Source organism: Phacochoerus africanus, chromosome 14, assembly GCF_016906955.1.
Source record: "Phacochoerus africanus isolate WHEZ1 chromosome 14, ROS_Pafr_v1, whole genome shotgun sequence".
Taxonomy (NCBI): Eukaryota; Metazoa; Chordata; class Mammalia; order Artiodactyla; family Suidae; genus Phacochoerus; species Phacochoerus africanus.
The window spans coordinates 37401911-37425061 of NC_062557.1; the positions used below are offsets into that span (position 1 = coordinate 37401911).

A 23151-nucleotide genomic window follows, 5' to 3' on the forward strand; every position below is an offset into this window, starting at 1 on the left:
CTAGAAGGGTTGGTTTGAAGCTGAGAGACCATAGCCTCATAACCAGCACAATGTACACTGTGTTTGCTGTGATGAATAGGAGGTTGCTTAATATGAGTATTATTATTATTATTATTATTTTTTTTTTTGGTCTTTTTGCTATTTCCTGGGCCGCTCCCGCGGCACATGGAGGTTCCCAGGCTAGGGGTCGAATCGGAGCTGTAGCCGCCAGTCTACACCACAGCCACAGCAACGCCGGATCGTTAACCCACTGAGCAAGGGCAGGGACTGAACCCGCAACCTCATGGTTCCTAGTCGGATTCGTTAACCACTGCGCCATGACGGGAACTCCAATATGAGTATTATAATCTCATTATTCCAGTCACTTGATGAGGGCCCTAAAACAACAAATGTTGTATATGAAAAAAAAAGTATTATAAAGCATACTAATCTCTGGTTAAAATAATTAATAGCTTTAATTAAACATAAAACACAAATCTTTGCGAAATATATTTTCTTGACTCATATATTGTTGACACTTTTAAGACCGTTTGACACTATCAAAAAATGTATTAAACTCTTAGGAGGGGTCAAGAGCCTCAAAAAAGATAGGACAGTATTCTAAGAAAATGATGCCCCATGCATTAAGGCTGTTGGAGGACAGCTGTTTAATTTTTTGCTTAAAAAAAAAAAAATTAGATGAGCAGCACTACTGTCTCTTTTATCTGTATAACCTCTATGATGCTAAGAAGATGAAGTTTATTCAGATGTCCTTATCCTCTTTGGGATTAGGTATGGAGAGATTAAAAAAGCTATGTTTACCCTGCATGATGAAAACATGAGAATCACTAAAATATAGTAGCTAATTAGCTGGAAAATGCCAACTCTTAGGCCATGGAGTATTTTTAGAGGGTTAAAACTCTTGACTTCTTATTCAAAGTTCAGTTTTTTTTTGTTTTTTTTTGTTTTTCTCTTTTTACAGCTACACCTACAGCATATGGAAGTATCCAGGGCAGAGGTCTAAACATCTGAACTGCACCCAGCACTACAGCTTGCAGCAAGGCTGGACCCTTAATATACAGAGTGAGGTCAGGGATTGAACCTGCATCCTCATGGACACTAAGTCAGGTTCTTAACCCACTGAGCCACAGTCAGAGCTCCTCAAGGTCTCAACCTTGATTTAATTCCCCTGGCTGGAAAGTTTTGTGTGTTTTATTTTTGCTTTTTTTTTTAAGGGTCCACATTTGTAGCACACAGAAGTTCCTAGGCTAAGGGTTGAATCAGAGATGCAGCTGCCAGCCGACGCCACAGCCACAGCAATGCAGGATCTGAACGTCTGTGACATAAACCATAGCTCACCACAAAGCTGGATACTTAACCCGCTGAGTTAGACCAGGGATCAAAGCCACATCCTCATGGATATTAGTCAGGTTTATTACCGCTGAGCCACAACAGGAACTCCCTGTTTATTTGTTTTTAATTTCATAATTAGTATATTTGTTTTGGACTAGATACAATTTTAATATTAGGGATTTTTTTTCATTTTAGATAATATTCATTGTGAGCATATTCTTTTACTTACAGGTGATTTATTAAATTATCTAAAGTTTTTGGGTTTTTCTTGTCCTGTAGGTGGCTTTCTTTCAGATGCAGGGTGGTACAGTGATGCCGAGAAAGTTTTTCTTTCCTGCCTTCAGTTGTGTACTCTACATGATGAGATGCTTCACTGGTTTCGTGCAGTAGAATGTTGTGTGAGGTAAGTTGGAACAGATGTTTCAGTTATATGCTGTAATAGTATTGGTGGCTTTTAAAGTTTTATCTCTTCTAAGCATAATCCAATATTTGAATAAACCTTGGAGGTGACATTCATGTGTCACTGTCACTATTCTGGCTTCCCTGTCTCTTATCACCAAAGCAGAGTTACCTTGCTATAGACGTTTTAGCTTAGATTTGAGTGTTATGAACCAGACTATGTATTGATGTTGTCTTAGTGTGCATTTGTTCATCCATTCAACAGATTAATTATTGAATGCCTAGTATGTACCAGGAACTGTACTAGGCACTGGATGCTTGGAAAAGAAACACACTTTTTTCTTGTATTCTTTTTTTTTTTGTCTTTTTGTCTCTTCCAGGGCCGCACCCTTGGCATATGGAGGTTCCCAGGCTAGGGGTCTGATCAGAGCTGTAGCTGCTGGCTTACGTCACAGCCGCAGCCACGCCAGATCCGAGCCACATCTGTGACCTGTAGCACAACGCTGGATCCTTAACCCACTGAGTGAGGCCAGGGATTGAACCCACAATCTCATGGTTCCTAGTTGGATTCGTTAACCACTGAGCCATGACGGGAATTCCCCTTGTTTTTTTTAACCCTACTCTATTTACATTTCTAGATTGTACCTAACCTGATTAATATTTTATTTATAAATAACTTTTCTTTAAAATGTATTTATGCTTAAAGGAAAGGCAGGCAAATATAGAAGTAACTCTTTGCTTTTACTGTCTTTATTCTTTTTTTTTATTATTTCCTTGTCTTTATTCTTTTTGCATATGTAGCATTTAGTTTTAGCTATTTTCTTGTAGGTTTTCTCTCTGTTCCCTCCCCCCCTTTGATTTGACATTTCTTAAAAAGAATTTTTTAATAAGAAATCGAAGTGAAGTTTTAAAACAAAATAATTCTTTGTCCTAAGTTAATTGAAGTCTGGTCAATTTACTGAATTTATAGTCTCCTGTTTTTATTGAATAAGGGTTCATATTTCCTTTGTATCTTTGAGATGAGTTAATCCAATCTGAACCTCTTTAGAGCTAAATACAGATTCTTCCATATAAAACCATTGTTCGCTGCCCTAAAGATGCCGGACCTGCCGGCACCATGGCTGCAGCTGCTCTGCTGCACCTGTGACCTTGGGGCAAAGAGGAAGTGGCTATTTCTACGCTCAGTGCCCAGAACAGTGGGCACTAAGAATGGTTTGTAGCCGGACATTGCTGAAAGAAGAATAAGTAAATAAATGAGTAAAACCATTGTTGATTTAAGCTCAAGTTGACTAACTCTGCTCAGTCTTTTGAGGTTATTGTTACCCTGTTTTATACAAGGCTTTCCTGTGTTAGATATTAAAATTCTGAAGTTAATTATAATGTGCAAACTTAATTATAAATAGTATTTTAGGAGCTTATGATAATTTCCCATGGATATATTATAATAAATTATAGTAATACTTGTGTGCAGTAACTATAAAGAGATTGGCATTTGGGGCCTTTAATTTGTAGGGCTGATAAAAATAATTTTTGTCATCTTTCCTCCGCAGTTCTGCCTATCCTATCTTTGTGGGAATAGGAGACTAGACTATCTCATGTGGGATGTTAGGGGTTAGCTCCACGTTTCTTTGTATATGAGCTAGTTAATTTAGAACAGAAAAACCATTTTGTTTGATTTCACTATAGATTCCTCTTTTGACCAAGAGGGTAGAAAACATTTTGTTCTTGTATGTGCTTGCTTTTTATTCACCAAGTGGGAAGGTCTGTTCTTCCTTCCCTTCCTCCCTCCCTTCCTTCCTTCTATTCTAGAAGATTTATTTCATCCCAATAACTAAGATTTCTTCTGTCTGAATTTAAGGCTCCTATATAAATTTTGTATTAATATAATCAAAAGATTGAGTATCCTCACAAAACCAGGGCTTCTCCTCCCTTTCTCACTTTGTCATCTTTAGCATGTAGTTGATACCAGTTTGCAAATGTTATAGGCAAGGGGGGAAGGCTCTTGCTGCTTTCCTTTTCTTTCTTTCTTTTTTTTTTTTCAACCAGAAAAAAGTTTCCCAGAGGCCTAGCCCTGTCTTCTTTGCTTACTTTGAAACAGGGACACATTCTCTACATTCTCCAACCAGTATAAGGCAGTCTAGGGATCAAAACATTTTTTTAATTGTGCGTTTTGCCCCACCAAATGAACTCATGGGTGTGCATTAAGGAAGGAGGAGAGGGGAATATTGGATAGGTAACTGTCAATACAGTGACTGTTCTGACTTTCAAAACAGGCACATATGAACAAGACCAGGCACGTATGAGCAGGCACCAAGAAACAAGACCGTTTGTAAAACCAGCTTACTCCCTGTATACCTACACATGTTGTTCTTAAGAATTTGAAATTTGAAAATAAAATTTGCCTCTACGCAGCTGTGTTTGCCAAATTTTTGATCATTACAAGCATGGATATAATTTTAACATCATAGTAGTATCATTTAAAAAAAAAAGATTAAATTTTTCTTACTTAGCTTTTAATTGAATTGGAAAAGGGTTGTTTTGCAGAACACATACTAATGAAATCCTTTGGCTGATCCCAGAAGCTTTGAGCCCAGTATAAGAGAATGTTTTTAAATTTAAAACCAGTTTATCTGGGGCTGGCATGGAGGCAGTGTAGAGCAAATATCACAATCTTCTTGTGAAACCTGGTACCATATTTCAGTCTTTGTTATATTCCTTGAAGACTCTATCTAGTTCCTTTTACTTGTTTTCTAGTTAATAGCTTTGCTTTTTCTTACGCATATGTCTATTACCAGACAAATTGAAAACATATAGAAAACTATGAAGAAGAAAATAAATACCATGTATAACACTGCTGCCCAGAAATAACCACAGTAATTATATTGGTGTATTTGGCGGGGGGTGGGGGGTTAAGTGAAAAAAGGAACTGTCTGAACTGTGCAGGGGAAGAGACTTGAATCTAGATTGAAAAAGAGTGCTAAGCCATGGACAGGTAAATTACCTGAAATCCAAGGACAAATGGAAATTAGATTCTAAGAGACAATAACAGTATCTCAATTACTGAGAAAATACTGCACAGACTTTTAGGATATAACTTAAAATTTTCAAATATATAGAAACTAAGTATATTTCCATGTACTTTTTCTGAGGAAAATAGTTAGTAGTTTCCTGCTGGCTCAGCAGGTTAAAGATCTGGTGTTTTCACTGCTGTGGTGTGGATTTGATTCTTGGCCCAGGAACTTCTAAATGCTGTGTGCAAAGCCAGAGGAAAAAAAGGGGAAATAGTAGTCAAGAAATTTCTCTAATCAAATAAAAGTTCAGTAATAACAAATCTCAAGATAGAGGAACAAGGTGTAGAAAGAGTGGTAAGCAGTGAATATTGTAATTATGTAGTTAGACGCAAATGGAGTAGAAAAGAAGAACAAAGTGTGAATTTATAATATATCTTACGTAAGGATTTTTTTCAAACTGGAAATGAAAGGGAAATTCTAGAAATTCCCAGTTACCACATACTATTAAATGTAAGATAAGTTTTTTTTTTTTTCACCTGAAAATTGTAAAGAGTATAGAGTTACCTTACAAAGTGACTCATGTTATGTGATATTCCTTCAAGTCTGTTATTTCGAACAAAGAAGTACCACTTGGGGAAAAAAAATGTTAGCCTGAAGGTATAACCAGCCAATATCAGGACGCTCATAGGGTTTACCCAGCAGAATTTTATTTTGAAGGGAGTAATGGAATGTAACACATTCAGAATTTTTCTGGAGGTCAGAATGACTTTATTAACTGGCTTTTTGAATGTTACTTTGAAATGTGATGCATTAAGTGGTTTGGTTGTAGAGATTATGGATATCTACTTAGGTGGAATGGGAAAGCCCAACAGTCTTAATGCTTTGCAAATGGTTGCTGGTACCTTTGGATAAAATTTCTTTTCTTTCTTTCTTTTTTTTTTTTTTGTCTTTTGGCCATTTCTTGGACTGTTCCCAAAGCATATGGAGGTTCCCAGGCTAGGGGTCTAATCGGAGCTGTAGCCGCCAGCCTATGCCACAGCCACAGCAGCTTGGGATCCAAGCCACATCTGCGACCTACGCCACAGCTCACGGCAACGCCGGACCCTTAACCCACTGAGCAAGGCCAGGGATGGAACCCGCAACCTCGTGGTTCCTAGTCGGATTTGTTAATAACCACTGTGCCACGATGGGAACTCCTGGATAAAATTTCTAGTGACATCATCACAGACTCAAAAGTGTTGATTTTCAAGTAAGTGAAAATGTTTTGCTCTGAAAAACTGTTAAGGTGACTCAAAAAGTAATTTGGTGATTATGAAGATAAAGGTTTTAAGATGCATGTGAGGAGTTCCCAGTGTGGTGCAATGGGATCGGTGGTGTCTCTGCAGCGCCAGGATGCACGATGCTGGCTTGGCACAGTGGGTTAAAGGATCTGGTGTTGCCGCACCTGCAGCTCAGATCAGATCCCAGCCCAGTAATGCCATATGACTCAGGGTGGCCAAAAAAGAGGGGGAAAAAAGATGCATGTGAATAGTTTAGATAACATTTCATAAACTGAGAAAAAGTAATTTTAGAAATTTTAATTTAGATTTAAAATATGTATTTATGACATAAGTTAAAGATGATTTAAATATTCAAGTTGGTAAAAAACCTTTTGGGGTGGAAAATGGAAGCTCCTGTCATTATGTTCAGGTTGCTTTATATTGAGCAAAAATGACAGCCTATTTTAAAAACAGACATTTGGAAAAAACGTCGTGTAACAAAGTGTTATAGAGAACATGGTGAATAGAGTATGAATGGCTATCATTGTTTAATGTTTAAACGTCAGTGCTAGGATGGGAATTCTCGTTGTGGTGCAGTGGTTGACGAATCCGACTAGGAACCATGAGATTACAGGTTTGGTCCCTGGCCTTGCTCAGTGGGTTAAGGATCCGGCGTTGCCGTGAGCTGTGGTGTAGGTCGCAGATGCGGCTCAGATCCCGAGTTGCTGTGGCTCTGGTGTAGGCCGGCAGCTTCAGCTCTGATTGGACTCCTAGCCTGGGAACCTCCATATGCCGCGGGTGCGGCCCTAGAAAACGCAAGAAGAAAAAAAAAAAAAAAGTCAGCGCTAGGAAGGAGTGTATAATAAATTGGAGTTTCTCTGTGGCTCAGGGGGTTAAGAACCTGACATAGTGTTTGTGAGGATGTGGGTTTGATCCTTCGCCTTGCTCAGTGGGTTAAGGATCTGGCATTGTTGTGAGGTGTCACATAGGCCTCTTATTAGAATGAAGCTTATGGGAGTTCCTGTTGTGGCTTAGCAGGTTAAGAACCCGACATAGTGTCTGAGGATCCAGGTTTGATCCCTGAGCTTGAGCTGTGGGTTAACCATCCAGCATTGCATAAGCTGCAGCATAAGTCACAGATACGGCTTGGATCCTGTATTTCTGTAGCTGTGGCTAGGCCAGCAGCTGCAACTCTGATTTGACCCCTAGCCTGGCAACTTCCATATGCTGGATGTGCAGCCATTAAAAAAAGAAAAAAAGAAAAGAAAAAGAATGAAGTTTATGGTCATAGATTCTTTCTCTTATTTACCACTGTATCCTTTGTACTTAGAAAAATGACTGGCAGGTAATAGATGTTCATACGGTACTTAACTATGAGAGTCTTTCAAAACTTTTATCATATGAACCAACATTTTTTTTCTTTCTAGCTGTACCCACAGCACATGGAATTTCCTGGACCAGGGATTGAACTTGCACTGTAGCAGCGACAACACCAGATCGTTAACTCATTGAGCCACAAGGGAATTCCCAGACCACCGTATTTCATTTTACCGTGATCTTTAACAGGATTTCACTTACATTTTTTTATGTCTAGTTTCTGTGGTGAGAGGGATCATTGCAAGCTGCTTGGTCATTAGATCAACAGTATCACTATCAAGTGATATCATCTCTTTATTTTATTTTTTATTTTTTATTTTTTTTTGCTATTTCTTTGGGCCGCTCCCTCGGCACATGGAGGTTCCCGGGCTAGGGGTCTAATTGGAGCTGCAGCTGCCGGCCTACACCAGAGCCACAGCAATGCTAGATCAAGCCACGTCTGCGACCTACACTACAGCTCATGGCAACACCAGATCCTTAACCCGCTGAGTGAGGCCAGCGATCGAACCCTCAACCTTATGGTTCCTAGTCGGATTCATTTCCACTGCTCCATGATGGGAACTCCTTGTCTCTTTATTCTGTATAGTATACCTTAGCATGAAAAGTTGCCTATATAGTGAAACATATTTTTTTGATTTTATATTTCTGCTTTAAAATATAAATCTAATCAACCCACTGTTCTACAGTAGCCTAATTATATTTTATTTCTTAAGTTGAAATTTGGTATTAAGAAAGGTATTCCATTCACAATTTTAGATTAATAACTCCAATATCAAATTGTTTTATTTGAGGGCTTTAGTTTTTTTCTAAAAGCAGATAACTGGTGAGTATCAGGAGGATACACACTGGCATTGTATACTGTTTGCTACCTTATTGATAATAAGGTTAATATTAGGTTACTTTTTTCCCTGATTGTACACAGGAATGATAGAGATCAGAAGATTGTTAGTGTTTCTCATCTTGGTTCATTGGTCTGTTAATATTTTGGGTATAAATATAAAAATTAGATTTTGATTATCTGGATTTCATTTGATGACTCCCAAGGACTGCTTGCCAACCTCTCCATACTTGGTTTTCTTTCTTCTTCTTTTTTTTTTTTCATACTTCATTTTCTTTTTCTTTTGTCCTTTTAGGGCTGTACATGAGGCCTATGGAAGTTCCCAGGCTAGGGATCGAATTGGAACTACAGCTGCTGGCTTATGCCACAGCCACACCAGATCTGAGCTGCATCTGCAACCTACACCGCAGCTCATGGCAGTGCCAGATCCTTAACCCACTGAGCGGGGCCAGGGATCAAACCCACATTCTCATTCTAACTGGTTTTCTAATCTGCTGAGCCACAACGGGAATTCCTCTTTTAAATAATTTTTATAATTTGTTCCCTCTCAGGGTTGAGCATTTGCAGAAAATTGTGTTAGCATGATATATGGACATGATGTTTTAGTGAACATTATAGTAGATAATTATGCCTCCAGTCCTCACTCTTCTCCTGTCTTGTGTGGTCCATAAAGATGTATAGTCTCCTGCTGTCTAGACCTCATTGTGATTGAAAGTGTTTTACTACTCTTGCATGTCACTAGATAGTCAGCATGGTTTTACAGACACTTTGCGTGAAGAACTCCGTATTTTTCCTCCATAGAGGATAAAGATTATAAAAGGATAGAGCTGACAATACCACTCTTTTCAGTGGACTTACTGGAAAGATAAGCAAAAAGAAACATTTCTGAAGCAGCATAGAATGAGTGGTAACTGATCAAGGGTTGCACAGATATACAAGAGAAAAATAATGCAAAGTAATGGTGGTTTAGGTAATAGTATTTCATGTTTGTTTTTACTGTTTTCCAATTTTTAAATAATGGAACTGTATTTGGGATTTGGAACAAAAAGTTAGGTGATATATGAGCACATGGTGAGTGCACAAAGCCTACAAAATATTTAGAGAAGATAAGGAATCAAAGTTGGATGATGTTAATCGTGGGTAAGCTTTCTGTGACAAGCCTATACTTCTGTGCATTAGTCCTAATTTGGGCCAGTCAGTTGTTTTCCAGTGCTGCCCCATTTCCTGTGTTTGGTGACCTTGGCTACATATTGGGTGCTACATAGTGCTCTGGTCTTTCTTGGAAATATTGATCAGAAATAGAGGAATGTCATTTGTGCTTTTGCAGATTGCTTCACGTGCGAAATGGAAACTGCAAATATCATTTGGGTGAAGAAACATTTAAGTTAGCTCAGACATATATGGATAAACTCTCAAAACATGGCCAGCAAGCAAACAAAGCTGCACTCTATGGAGAACTGTGTGCACTCCTGTTTGCAAAAAGTCACTATGATGAGGTGAGTGCTTTGAAGTACATTTCACTGTGACCAGTAAATACCTATAAAACAGAAGATAAATCATGTAATCTGATATTTATCTTAATAGATGTCATTTTCACATATTAGGTTCACTTAAAGCAATATATATTTGTGATGGAATATTTAAAATTGAACAAAAGGAGTATTCTGTGAGATAAATTTTCCTCATACACATTGTACAATTTAGAGGCTGTTTTAGTTCTTAATTTGATGAAATGTATCTCTGCCTAAATTATTTTGAGGGCATTCTCTGTTAAATGAACTTTTATTTTTTTGGCTTTTTAGGCCACACCCATGGCATATGGAGGTTCCCAGGCTAGCAGGTCGAATTGGAGCTATAGCTGCCAACCTATGCCACAGCCGCAGCAACGCTGGATCCCAGCTGCACTGCGTCTGCAACATATACCACAGCTCATGGCAATGGGATCCTTAACCCACTAAGCAAGCCAGGGATCAAGCCTGTGTATGTCCTCACTGATACTAGTCAGATTCATTTCCACTGAGCCACAACTGGAACTCCTAAATGAGCTTTTTATAGATGCTTTATTATTGGATGTGTAGCTTTGGGTGAACTCTCATAACTTGAAGGCATTCATTTCAGTAGGAACCTAGATTTTATTTACACTTTATTGCATTGTTTTGCTTCTTTGTGTGCAGTATGAGAAAGATAGCTTTACTCTTGGTTTTATACTATTAAACTAAAGCTTTAGTGCTAATGAATACGTATTTGAAAAGTGGTCAGTGTAGGCTTAACTCCTTGATTATGTTACTTTACTCTGGAATGATGTCTTAATTACTCTATGCTGTCTGATAGCTGTCATTTAGCTCTCCGTCCTTCCTTCCTTCCTTTCCATCTTTCTTTCTTCTCACCCATGTGGAAGTTCACAGTTCAGGAATCAAACCCGCACCACAGCAGTGACCAGAGCCACTGCAGTGACAACACTGGATCACCAGCCCACCAAGGCATCAAGGACTCCCAGCTTTCCTATTTTAAAATTACCCCATCTCAAAGTTACTGTCATGGCTCAGCAGAAACCAATCTGACTACAGTATCCATGAGGACACAGGTTCGATCCCTGGCCTCACTTGGGGTTAAGGATCTGGTGTGGCTGTGACCTGTGGTGTAGGTCAAAGACATGGCTTAGATTCTACATTGCTGTGGCTGTGGCCAGCAGCTATAGCTCTGATTCGACCCCTAGCCTGGAAACCTCTATATGCCAGAGGTGTGGCCCTAAAAAAAAAACAAAAAATAAAATAAAATTACCCCATCTCAGTTTTTGCTCTGTAAAATATATATTCAAAATTTAAAGGAAAACGATCATTAGAAGTGAAACTGAAGAATTCTAGAATATTCATCAAGCAATTCAATTGTTGAATCCTGTGGTGAGAGCATGTTTAGGTTTTTAAGAAACTAGCAAACTTTCTGTACCAATATATATTCCCACCAGCAATGAATAAGAGCTCTTGTTGTTCCACATCCTTGACAGCATTTGGAGGTGTCAGTGTTTTAGATTTTGTCCTAATTCTAATAGGCATGCCTCATTATTTTACATTAACTATTTTTTAAAGCTTAACCATTCATAAGATGAGTAAGTTCTGGGGATATAATGGATAGCATGGTGACTATAGTTAATAATACTGTATTTTATATCTGAAATTTATTAAGAGTAGATCTTAAGTGTTCTCATCACTCAAAAAAAGGTAACAGGAGTTCCTGTTGTGGGTCAAGGGTAACAAACCTGACTAGTATCCTTGAGGATGTGGGTCCATTCCCTGGCCCTGCTTGGTGGGCTAAGGATCCAGCAGTTGCCTTGAGCTGTGGTGTAGGTCGAAGGTGCAGTTCAGATCTGGTGTTGCTGTGGCTGTGGCATAGGCTTGCAGCTACAGCTCTGATTCAACCCTAGCCTGGGAACTTCCATATACCTCAGGTGCAGCCCTGAAAAGACCAAAAAAAAAAGTAACAATGTAAGGATGATGTATGTTAATTTGATTCTGATAATCATTTCACAGTGTATGTGTATATCAAATTATCATGTTGTACACCTTAAATAGATACAATTTTTATTTGTCAATTGTACCTCAATAAAATTGTGGGAATTTTTTTGAAAATCACCAAGCTTATGTGTTAGAATCTAAAATCCCGATCAGCATTTTCTCAGGACATTTATGTGTATATTCTTCTGATTATTATTATTATTATTATTTTTTGGTCTTTTTTTGCTATTTCTTTGGGCCGCTCCCGCGGCATATGGAGGTTCCCAGGCTAGGGGTCTAATCGGAGCTGTAGCCGCCGGCCTACGCCAGAGCCACAGCAACGCAGGATCCGAGCTGCGTCTGCAACCTACACCACAGCTCACGGCAACGCCGGATCGTTAAGCCACTGAAGCAAGGGCAGGGACCGAACTCGCAACCTCATGGTTCCTAGTCGGATTCGTTAACCACTGCACCACGACGGGAACTCCCCCTGTGGCTCTCCTTAACTACACATCTGTACTTTGACCAAAACCCCATATTGGAGAGCAGCCTCTGTGGAGAACATTAGCAGCCTTGTAGCAAAGGCAGAAACATGGGGAAGGAATTACTGGTTCATAGAGCTTTCTCCCAGAAATGGTACATTTCACTTCTGCTTATATTTTAATTAATATTTTAGGGGGTTCCCGTCGTGGTGGCAGTAGAAATGAATCTAACTAGTATCCATGAGGACTGAAGGTTTGATCCCTGGCCTTGCTCAGTGGCTTAAGGATCCGGCATTGCTGTGGCTGTGGTGTAGGTCGGCAGCTATAACTTCAGTTTGACCCCTACCCTGGGAACCTCCGTATGCTGCCGGTGTGACCCTAAAAAGACCAAAAAAAATTTTTTTTAATTGGCTAAAGGAATAAGCACTCTCGTCTTTAATGTGGAAGGGAAGTTTATCTTTCCCCATGGAGGCACAGTATGTATTTTAAAAGCAGTATTACAGCTTACCACAGATTTTACCTTCTTTTTCTGGAACAAAATCAGCTTATTTAGTATCTTAGGAATAAACCAGCTTTTTTGGCCTAAATCATATATATTTCATTTTTGCATCAAAATTGCTTCTGAATAGCTATATCTTTTAGGTAGAATGGGAAGAGAGAGAAGCTTACAAAGGAAAACAAATGTTTACTTAATTTATTTTCCCTACATCTTTTTTGTGATCTCTTCATATATTTTGTTTCTTTGAAATGGTTCTTACTATCCAAAGTTATTTATTTTTCCCTACTAAGCACTATGACACAAAGAATATTTTATGTTTTGTTTCTCACTAGCTACCTAGATGCTAGCACATTGCCTGGTACTTAACCTCTCTGCACTCCATTTTCCTATAATAGTAGTAGTTCAGGGAGTTCCCATTGTGGCTCAGTGGTAAAGAACCCTGGTATGCATGAAGACTCAGGTTTGATCCCTGGGTTAAGGATCGGGCATTGCGGTGAGCTGAGAGGTAGGTCACAGATGCAGCTTAAATCTGGTGTTGCTGTGGCTATGGTGTAGGCCTGCAGCTGCAGCTGTGATTCAGCCCCTAGCCTGGGAACCTCCATATGCCATGGGTGCAGCCCGAAAGAAAGAAAGAAAGAAAGAAAGAAAGAAAGAAGAAAGAAAGAAGAAAGAAAGAAAGAAGCAATAGTAGTACATATCTCAAAGGGGTGTTGTGTCAGTTAAATGTGTTAGTGCACAATAGCTGGAAAAAAGTAAGCACTCAACTAAACAAGCAATTAAGACATAAAATAATAAGTGTTAAAGTAGGAGAAGGAAAGTATAGGAAACCTAGTCCAGAGCTGAAACCCGAAGGACAAGTTGGGTAGTTTATGGTTTGGAGGAAGGAGAGGAAGGTATTATAAGGCAGAGGGAACAGTATATGTGAAGGCTTCTAGGTAAGAAAACATTCCTCTGATTTCCTAAATATGTGTCACATATCCAAAAAAAAAAATGTAACAAACATATACTTTCAAGAAAACTTAGGTGCTGAGAGAAAATATTGTGTAAATATTTTGTGTGTGTTCTTATCCAAGTACTGAAAGCCTACAGGAAAAATTCATAATCATTTCATTAAATATTGTCAATTTGTTATATCACAAGTTTTGCTCTTTAAATATGTTTTTAGGCATACAAATGGTGCATTGAGGCAATGAAGGAGATCACAGCAGGCTTACCAGTCAAAGTCGTGGTGGACGTTTTAAGACAAGCCTCTAAGGTGAATATAATGATTAAGATATTAATGGATTATAGGATTTAGTAAACTTTAAATTTGGTTTGTTTGTTTGTTTTTTTGTCCTTTTGCCTTTCCTAGGGCCACTCCGTGGCATATGGAGATTCCCAGGCTAGGGGTGTAATCGGAGCTGTAGCCACTGGCCTACACCAGAGCCACAGCAACGCGGGATCCGAGCCACATCTGCAACCTACACCACAGCTCACGGCAACACCGGATCCTTAACCCACTGAGCAAGGGCAGGGATCGAACCCGCAACTCATGGTTCCTAGTCGAATTTGTTAACCACTGAGCCACAATGGGACGGGAACTCCTTAAATTTGTTTTAATTAACCTACTATTTAACAATTTAGGTACTGTATACTCATGGGGAGCAAAATCTATTTTCTAAGTTTCTCAGCTCAATTTTAGAAATCTGGCTTTTAAAATCTTTACAGCAGCCTGAATTTCTTATGCCATGTAGTGTGGGCTGTAGTCACTTTTCTCCTGAAGGATAGCCTCGTATTAAATCTCTGATTCAGGAGTTCCCGTTGTGGAGCAGTGGAAAGGAATCTGACTAGGAACCATGAGGTTGTGGGTTTGATCCCTGGCCTCGCTCAGCAGGTTAAGGATCTGATATTGCTGTAAGCTGTGGTACAGTTCGCAGATACAGCTCAGATTCTGCGTTGCTGTAGCGTAGGCTGGCAGCTGTAGCTCTGATTAGACCCCTAGCCTTGGAACCTCCATATGCCACAGATGTGGCCCTAAAAAGCAAAAAAAAAAAATTTGAGCGCTGCAAAATAGTTATAAGTCATTCTAGAACTGGGATATAAGTAAGTACCTTAGAAATAATATGCAATATGGTGAACCCTCCCCCCAGTGTTTTATTTTAATAGTATGTAAGGATTATACCAGCTTTGTAAGGTAACTTTGTTATAACAGATTTCTGGGCATGACTGTCAAAATTTTAGTTTCATACTTTCTCAATATAGGTACAGATTTGTTTATAATGGAATTTTCAAATACTTGAAGAAAATTACAAATAGAGCTATTTATGTTTGAAGATGCTTTCTTCTTTTCCAGCATTATAGTTTGAATATATAAACCGTACTTGTTTTAGTACACTAATTAACTGTTCAAGAGTTATTTAACAATTTTTCACTTTGTCTTTAGGCTTGTGTTGTAAAACGTGAATTTAAGAAGGCAGAACAGTTAATTAAACATGCAGTGTATTTGGCACGGTAGGTGATTGTTACTTAAAATACCATTTTAAATTGTCTGTCTCTACTTGATATCCTAATAATTTTGTATCTTTTTATAGGGATCATTTTGGATCCAAACACCCAAAATATTCTGATACACTGCTAGATTATGGGTTCTACTTACTCAATGTAGATAATATCTGTCAGTCTGTTGCAATTTATCAGGTATGTTACTAGTTACATTTTTTTTTTGTTTCAACCTAAATTGACTTGCTGACCTTCAATTTGGGGTGTATAAACCACTCTGAAAATAACTCTCTCTGAGCCTTTCCTCAGATGCAGCATACCATTATTTTATTAAGTAATGCCTAGAAGGTTTAAAACTTAATGTTTTAGGAATTAATTTTGTATCTTTTTATAGGGATCATATAGAGAAAATCATCCAGGAAGAAAGGTTTTGGGTTGTGAGTCAATTTTTAAGAGAAGTTTTCTGCTTTTCATTTACCCAACTGGTAGATTATCTTTGTTGTTAATTTAGTGCAAATTATTATAGCAGCCTTTGTAATAGCAGAGAGGGTTGATGACAGTTGTTTTAGGCCTCATCTCAGTCATTCTCAGGTACATGATGCATTACGCCATCGTGGAACAGGTATCCTTTATTTTATCGTTCTAAGGAAGGACATAGAGAAAAACGCTGATGTGATTCCTAAAATGTGAATGATTTTTATTCTTCAGCCATTGTCTTTTTAAGTCAAGCTCACTCTTCAGAAAATCAGGCCTTATGGATGAGTTTAATGTTCTGTTACGATTTAAATATAGCAGAACTTTTCTTCAAAACTGATGGGATTGAGTATTATATAGAACATATATTTAAATTACTAGGATGCTTAATTTAACTGGGTAGTGTCTTCTAAGGATTTACAGTGTTATCAGTTATTTTCATGACTCTTTCAGGCAGCCCTTGACATTCGGCAGTCAGTGTTTGGTGGCAAAAATATCCATGTAGCAACAGCTCATGAGGACTTGGCTTATTCTTCTTATGTTCACCAGTATAGCTCTGGCAAATTTGACAATGCGCTGTAAGTTCCACTTTTGTTTTCAGTGAGGGATTAAGTGCTGTTGCTATGTTTTGTTTTGTTTTTCCTAATATAACACTATTTAATGTACCTTATGGATTAATGTTGCCCTCCTGGAGCTTTAACAGGATCCCTAAAATATTCTTGAAGTCATTTCAAATCATACCAATTTATAAGCCATTCATTTAGGATCTTATGTGGTTTAATATTTAGACTTGGCTGTCTTCATGTGAAATTGATTTATTTTTAAAGTATCTCCTTCAATAATTTTTCTTTGAATAACGCTATAGCATCTGGTTAAATGACAGACTTAACCTAAAAACTTCTTGCTCACAACACGAAATAATGAATAAAATATAGCAGTCATCTTTTTAAATGCACAATTGAGCTTGTAAGAGAGAGAGAAAATCCTCAAGGGCCAATAATGCACTAAAATCCAAAAGAGTAGGTATGAACTGTGGTGTAACTGTTCTGGGGTGGTGGGAAAGCTTAGAAGTTTCTGTAACCTTGGTTGAACAGCAATCCTTAGTTTAAGAGACAAGGCATTTTTTTCCATAGGAAGGTGTGACTTAGAACTGAAACCCTCATGTGAAGCCAAGATTAAGGCTACACCCTCAAGAAAAGGGTAGGCTAAGGGAAAAAAATGCCCCCTGGCAAGAGGTCACATGGAAGTGTGTCCATCTTAGGTTGGACTTGCAGTTGAACAAGTAAGGGAAATTTATAACTTACAGACCTCTGCCTTGCATTGGGGGGTATCATGCATGCAGAAGCCTCTAAACTGAAGAAAAATATTAAAGAGCACTTTGGGACTGCTAGTTCTCCTGGGATGCTTTTCAGAAGAAAATGCAGAACTCTTGGAAATAATTAACCTTCAATCCAAACCATACAGATTTTCCATAGATCTAACTCTGCAGGTGAAATCACAGTAAAAAAAGGTTTTTAAATAACAGAACAGTTCCTCTCTGAGTGAGTCAGCAGACATAATAAGATCAGAACCCTAAAAATGTCAGTTAACAGAACTTTTTGGTTGCTACTATAAAGTGATTCTTAAATGATTAAAGTGTTTAGAGAGTGATGGTAGATTTTTTAGGGTCTTTTGTATAGGCTGGTCTGGCAAGACTTCAGTTCAGGGGTGAGCCGTGTGAATATTCAGAGGATAAGCATTACAGAGAGACAGTAAAGCAAGTGCAGGAGTCCTAGGTGAGAATGCGCTTTATATGCTCACAAAACCAGTAGGCCTGTGAGGCTGGAAGGGAAAGAGCAGGTTGTTTCTGACATGGGAGGAGATGAGGTCAGAGAAGTAGCCAGTGAATCTTTTGTTCAGTCTACAAAAGATTGGAACTTTAAAACAAAAAAACTGGTCCTTTACAGGTAGTTCTAGAAATTCTATCGGTATTATAAAGTGTGATTTATTTCTTTCTTTCTTTTTTTTTTTTTTTTTGTCTTTTGTCTTTTTAGGGCCGCACTCGTGGCATATGGAGGTTCCCAGGCTACGGGTCTAATCAGAGCTGTAGCCGCCGGCCTAAGCCAGAGGCACAGCAATTCGGGATCCAAGCCACATCTGCGATCTATACCACAGCTCATGGCAATGCCGGATCCTTAACCCACTGAGCGAGGCCAGGGATCGAACCCGAAACCTCATGGTTCCTAGTCAGATTCATTAACCACCGAACCAGAACGGGAACTCCATAAAGTGTGGTTGTTTGTTGTTTTTTTTTTTTTAAATGCTTAAAATCATTTGTAACTAAAAAATGCCAAAACACATATCTATCTGTTTTGCAGATTTCATGCAGAAAGAGCTATTGGTATCATTACCCACATTCTACCTGAAGATCATCTTCTTTTGGCTTCTTCAAAGAGGGTGAAAGGTACCCCTTGCCGTCTAATCTTTCTCTCTCTACCCCTCCCATCCTCTACCTCTGCCTCTCTCTCTATAAATATATAAATAAAAAATATATTTTAAGATTCCTATAGCTGTCAGTTATAATAGGTGTCTAGTCTCTGATGTTTTAAAATTGATGGTAAACGTTACAAAATAGGGATATGTGTTTATTTCCTCAGGATTAGACTACGTATGAGAAAAATAGCCAGTCCACTATTTGCTTGCAATTCTTAGAATTTCCAGTGTTTCATAATGAAAGGTTATTTGCTTATCTCATATAACAATTAATAAACCAGAATATCTTTCTTTTGCCTCTTTTTCCTTCCTTCCTTCCTTTCATTCCTTCCTTCCTTCCCTTCTCTCCTTTAAAAGAATCACAAATGATTGCTGTGTGGTGACATGGGTAGCAAAGTGAAAATGGTTTTTTCACGTACCTTCACCTTTATTGTGCAGGACTCTGAAACTCAGTTTCATATCAGGTTACCCTTAGTGTTGCAAGGCTCTTGCTGCATACCACTTTCTTCCTTTCTTATTTTAACTCTTCTGCAGATCACTACCCAAGGCCCTTTCATTTTGCCAAGATGATTGGGTCACCTATGTGGTAATTCCGTGCATGTTAGATAACTCTTACCTTAATTCTGGAGCTGGGTTCCCCCTCACCATCCCCTCCTCTAGGTTTGCACTTTTTAAGTCATGCAATTAATACATGACTAATGTCAGAAATTGAAAGTCAGGGAGTTCCCATTATGGTGCAGCGGAAATGAATCTGACTAGTGTCCATGAGGATGTGGGTTTGATCCCTGGCCTCACTCAGTGGATTAAAGATCTGGTGGTGGTGTGAATTGTGGTGTAGGTCACAGATGTGGCTCAGATCTGACATTGCTGTGGCTGTGGTGTAGGCCGGCAGCTGTAGCTCTGATTCAACCCCTAGACTGGGAACTTCGTATGCCTCAGGTGCGGCCCTACCAAAAAAGAAAAAATTAAAAGTTAGAAAAGAGAAAAAATTGTTACCTGAAATCTCATCAATCCAGAATCAACATTTGATTAATACTTTTTTAGGTTTTTTATTCTTCAAATAATGAAACAAGTGAATAATTTGTTTTTAGTTCTATAATCTGATTTGTTCATGTAGTATATTATGCACATTTTCCTATTTCAATACATGTAGGTTTATGTACTCTCTTCTAATGCTTTTGATCTCACTTGTTTTATTGGATGTTTAAATTTTTTTTAACCTTCCTTTAAAAATGCTACAGTGGGAATTCCCTGGTGGCTCAGTGGGTTAAGGGTCCAGCATTGTCCTTGCTATGTATGGCCCTGGTCACTGCTGTGGCATGAATTCAGTCCCTGGCCCAGGAACTTCCACATGCCTCGGGTATTCCCCCACCACCACCAAAAAAAAGCTGCAGTGAACTAAATTTCTTTTACTTTGTGCACATAGACAGGTTTCCTAGAAATAAAATTACCTGGTAAAAGAATATGTATTTTTAAGACTTTAAATGGAACTTGAGAGTCTTGAATGGGACTTTGAAATTGAACTGTCTTCTTGTCTGGTTCGTTTGGTCATGTGAGTAGGAGGAAACCAGTTCTTTTAGTTGTATTTGGTTAAAGGTTATATGATTTACAAAGTGTGGTTTCAAAATTTTCAACATTGCTTAGGTACTCCTTGACCCAGTTTCACAGCTTTGAAAAATTTGCCTTTTTGGAGTTCCCGTCATGGCACAGTGGTTAACGAATCCGACTAGAAGCCGTGAGGTTGTGGGTTCGGTCCCTGGCCTTCCTCAGTGGGTTAAGGATCCGGTGTTGCCGTGAGCTGTGGTGTAGGGTGCAGATGTGGCTCGGATCCCGAGTTGCTGTGGCTCTGGCGTAGGCTGGTGGCTGCAGCTCCAATTGGACCCCTACCCTGGGAACCTCCATATGCCGTGGGAACGGCCCTAGAAAAGGCAAAAAGACAAAATAATACAATACAATACAATATAATACGAAATTAAATTAAAATAAAATAATAAAAATTTGAAAAAAAATTTTTTTTTGCCTTTTCGAAGTTCCCGTTGTGATTCAGCAGTAACGAACCCAACTAGTATCCATGAGGTTTCGGGTCCGATCCCTGGCCTCACTTAGTGGATTAAGGATCCAGCGCTGCCATGAGCTGTGGTGTAACTCACAGACGTGGCTCAAGTCCGACAGCTGTAGCTCCAATTCTACCCCAGCCTGGGAACTTCATGTGCTGCAGGTTCAGCCCTAAAAAGACCAAAAAAAAAGTTTTGCCTTTTCATTCTTCCATTGCTCAAAAAACAATTCACGCCTGTTAAAAACATTTAAAAATTTATATCAACAAATACAACATGTATGGTATATAGTCCGTCTGCAAGTAATTTGATGTATGTATCGTTGTCTTCCTAAATTTGAAATTCATTATACTGTGCAAAATAGAATGACCCCAAAAGTGTTTTTTTTTTTCATTAAAATGGGATACTTTCATCTTTATCAGTTCTAAAGCATGAACATGTATAAGTACATACAACAAAGATTTGTAGAATTTAAAATTTTCTGATTAGCTTTAATACATAGTTTGGTAGTGCACTAATTTTATTGCCTTCTTATTCAGCGCTTATTTTAGAAGAGATTGCAATTGACTGTCACAATAAAGAAACTGAACAGAGGCTGCTTCAAGAAGCTCATGATTTGCACCTGTCTTCACTCCAGCTAGCTAAAAAAGCTTTTGGGGAATTTAATGTACAGACTGCAAAACACTATGGAAACCTTGGAAGACTTTATCAGTCAATGAGAAAATTTAAGGTAGTATGTCTTACTATGCTTTTCTCTCTAAATAATTTTAGGTAAGAAAGTACAGTCTCTCTCTCTCTTTTTTTTTTTTTGTCTTTTCTAAGGCCGCACCCGAGGCATATGGAGGTTCCCAGGCTAGGGGTCGAATCGGAGCTGTAGCTGCTGGTCTACACCACAGCCACAGCAACACCAGATCCTCAACCCACTGAGCAAGGCCAGGGATTGAACCTGCAACCTCATGGTTCCTAGTTGGATTCGTTTCTGCTGTGTCATGACGGGAACTCCATTTAAGATTTATTAAGACTTGGAGTTACCAAGTCTTTTAGAATTTTGGGCTATTCTTCATATTGTCTATTATATAGGGTCACAATAGGGAAAGGGTGAGAATTGCTGCCTATGGCATTTATTTTTATCTAAAAATCAGTTTACGGAATTCCCTTCGTGGCACAGTGGTAAACGAACCCAACTGGTATCCATGAGGAAGCAGATTCGATCCCTGGCCTCGCTAAGTGGATTAAGGATCTGGTATTGCCGTGATCTGTGGTGTAGATTGCAGGCGCAGCTTGGATCCTGCATTGCTGTGACTCTGGCATAGGCCAGCAGCTATAGCTCCAATTCAACCCCTAGCTTGGGAACCTCCATATGCCGTGGGTGCGGCCCTAAAAGGACAAAAAATTGTTGAAACTCCATTCCCTGTTGGCCTGGGGGTTTAAGGATCTGGTTTTGTTGCTGCTGTGGCATGGGTTCGATCCCTTGCCTGGGAACTTCTCCATGCCTCCAGTGCAGCCAAAAAAGAAAAGTCAGAACTCAAAAAAATAAAGTGTACTTCTGTGTCAAATAACATAAAGGTTCTAGGGGGAGTTGCCACTGTGGCACAGCGGGTTAGTGATCTGGCATTGTCTCTGTGGCAGCACGGGTTTGATCCCTGGTCCTGTGCAGTAGTTTAAGGATCCAGCATTGCTGCAGCTGTGGAATAGACAGCTGCAGCTCAGATTCAAGCTCTGTTGGAACTTCCGTATGCTGCTGGTGTGGCCAAAAAAAATGAATAATAAAAATATAAAGTTAACAAGATTCAATTAAATTTTGGAGCATATTAACTGAAGAAGTAATTTTCATTTTAGAATATTTTGATGTTTAAATTTCTTCTAACAATTTTTTATTATGAGGACAAGTTATATCTATCATTTTGGCATAGACCACTATTACTATCATCAGCTTAGGTACCTAGCTTCCCCAAACCAGTAATGCTTCCCATAGGCAACCTTCGGATGAATATGATGTGTTCTCTTAATGCCATCCGTAAGATTTCTCTGGCATTTGGAAGAATCTTACTCACTGGATAAGAATTGTTGACAGAGGGAGTTCCCTTCATGGCTCAGCGGTTAATGAACCTGGGATCTATGAGATGTGGGTTCCATCCCTGGCCTTCTCTGTGAGCTGGAGACCCGGTGTTGCCGTGAGCTGTGGTGTGGGTCGAAGATCCAGGTTGGTCCCAGGTTGCTTTGCTGTGGCTGTGGTGTAGGCCAGCAGCTGTAGCTCTGATTCATCCCGTAGCCTGGGAACTTCCATATGCCAGGAGTGTGGTGCTAAAAAAGAAAAAAAAAATTTACATAAGAAAAAGTGAAAGTGTGATCTGGTGGTTAATACAGCTTAATTATTTTTCAGGAAGCTGAAGAAATGCACATCAAAGCAATTCAGATTAAAGAACAACTACTTGGTCAAGAAGATTATGAAGTAGCCCTTTCAGTGGGACATCTGGCTTCTTTATATAATTATGACATGAATCAGTATGAAAATGCTGAGAAGCTTTATTTGCGATCTATAGCAATTGGTATGTTACTTTAAAATTTTCTTAGTCAATTGATTAGAGATCAACATGTCTTATATATTGTATAGAGAAGTGTTTTGCTTTGTTTTATTTTTGCTTTTTAGGGACATACCTATAGCATATGGAGGTTCCCAGGCTAGGGGTTGAATTGAAGCTACAGCTGCTGGCCTGCACTACAGCTACAGCAGATCCAACGTACATCTGAGACCTACATCACAGCTCACGGCAACACCAGATCCCCAACCCACTGAGCAAGGCCAGGGATCAAACCCATATCCTCATGGATCTCTTTGGATTCCTTACCACTGAGGCACGATGGGAACTCCCTACTGCTTGTTTCTTAATGGTGCCTTTCAGGGAAGAGAAATTCTCAAATTTTAAAGTAATCATATATATTGTTCTTTTCTTTTATGGTTAATACTTTTTTTTTTTTTGTCTT

At 38.9% G+C, this 23151-nt stretch overlaps 1 protein-coding gene and 1 non-coding gene across 2 annotated transcripts in view; both read left to right on the plus strand.

Annotated features, from left to right (window-relative positions):
• Positions 1–23151, plus strand: part of APPBP2 (amyloid beta precursor protein binding protein 2) — a 64467-nt gene that overhangs the window by 34641 nt on the left and 6675 nt on the right. The window contains exons 4-12 of the mRNA XM_047757136.1: positions 1612–1735; positions 9544–9712; positions 13854–13943; positions 15111–15178; positions 15259–15364; positions 16094–16218; positions 17998–18083; positions 20706–20896; positions 22550–22715. Coding sequence (XP_047613092.1) covers positions 1612–1735; positions 9544–9712; positions 13854–13943; positions 15111–15178; positions 15259–15364; positions 16094–16218; positions 17998–18083; positions 20706–20896; positions 22550–22715 — 1125 coding nt within the window. The remainder of the gene's footprint in view (positions 1–1611; positions 1736–9543; positions 9713–13853; positions 13944–15110; positions 15179–15258; positions 15365–16093; positions 16219–17997; positions 18084–20705; positions 20897–22549; positions 22716–23151) is intronic.
• LOC125115337 (small nucleolar RNA SNORA43) lies at positions 2828–2961 on the plus strand. The gene has a single exon (XR_007132048.1). It is a non-coding gene; the product is annotated as a small nucleolar RNA SNORA43 (small nucleolar RNA).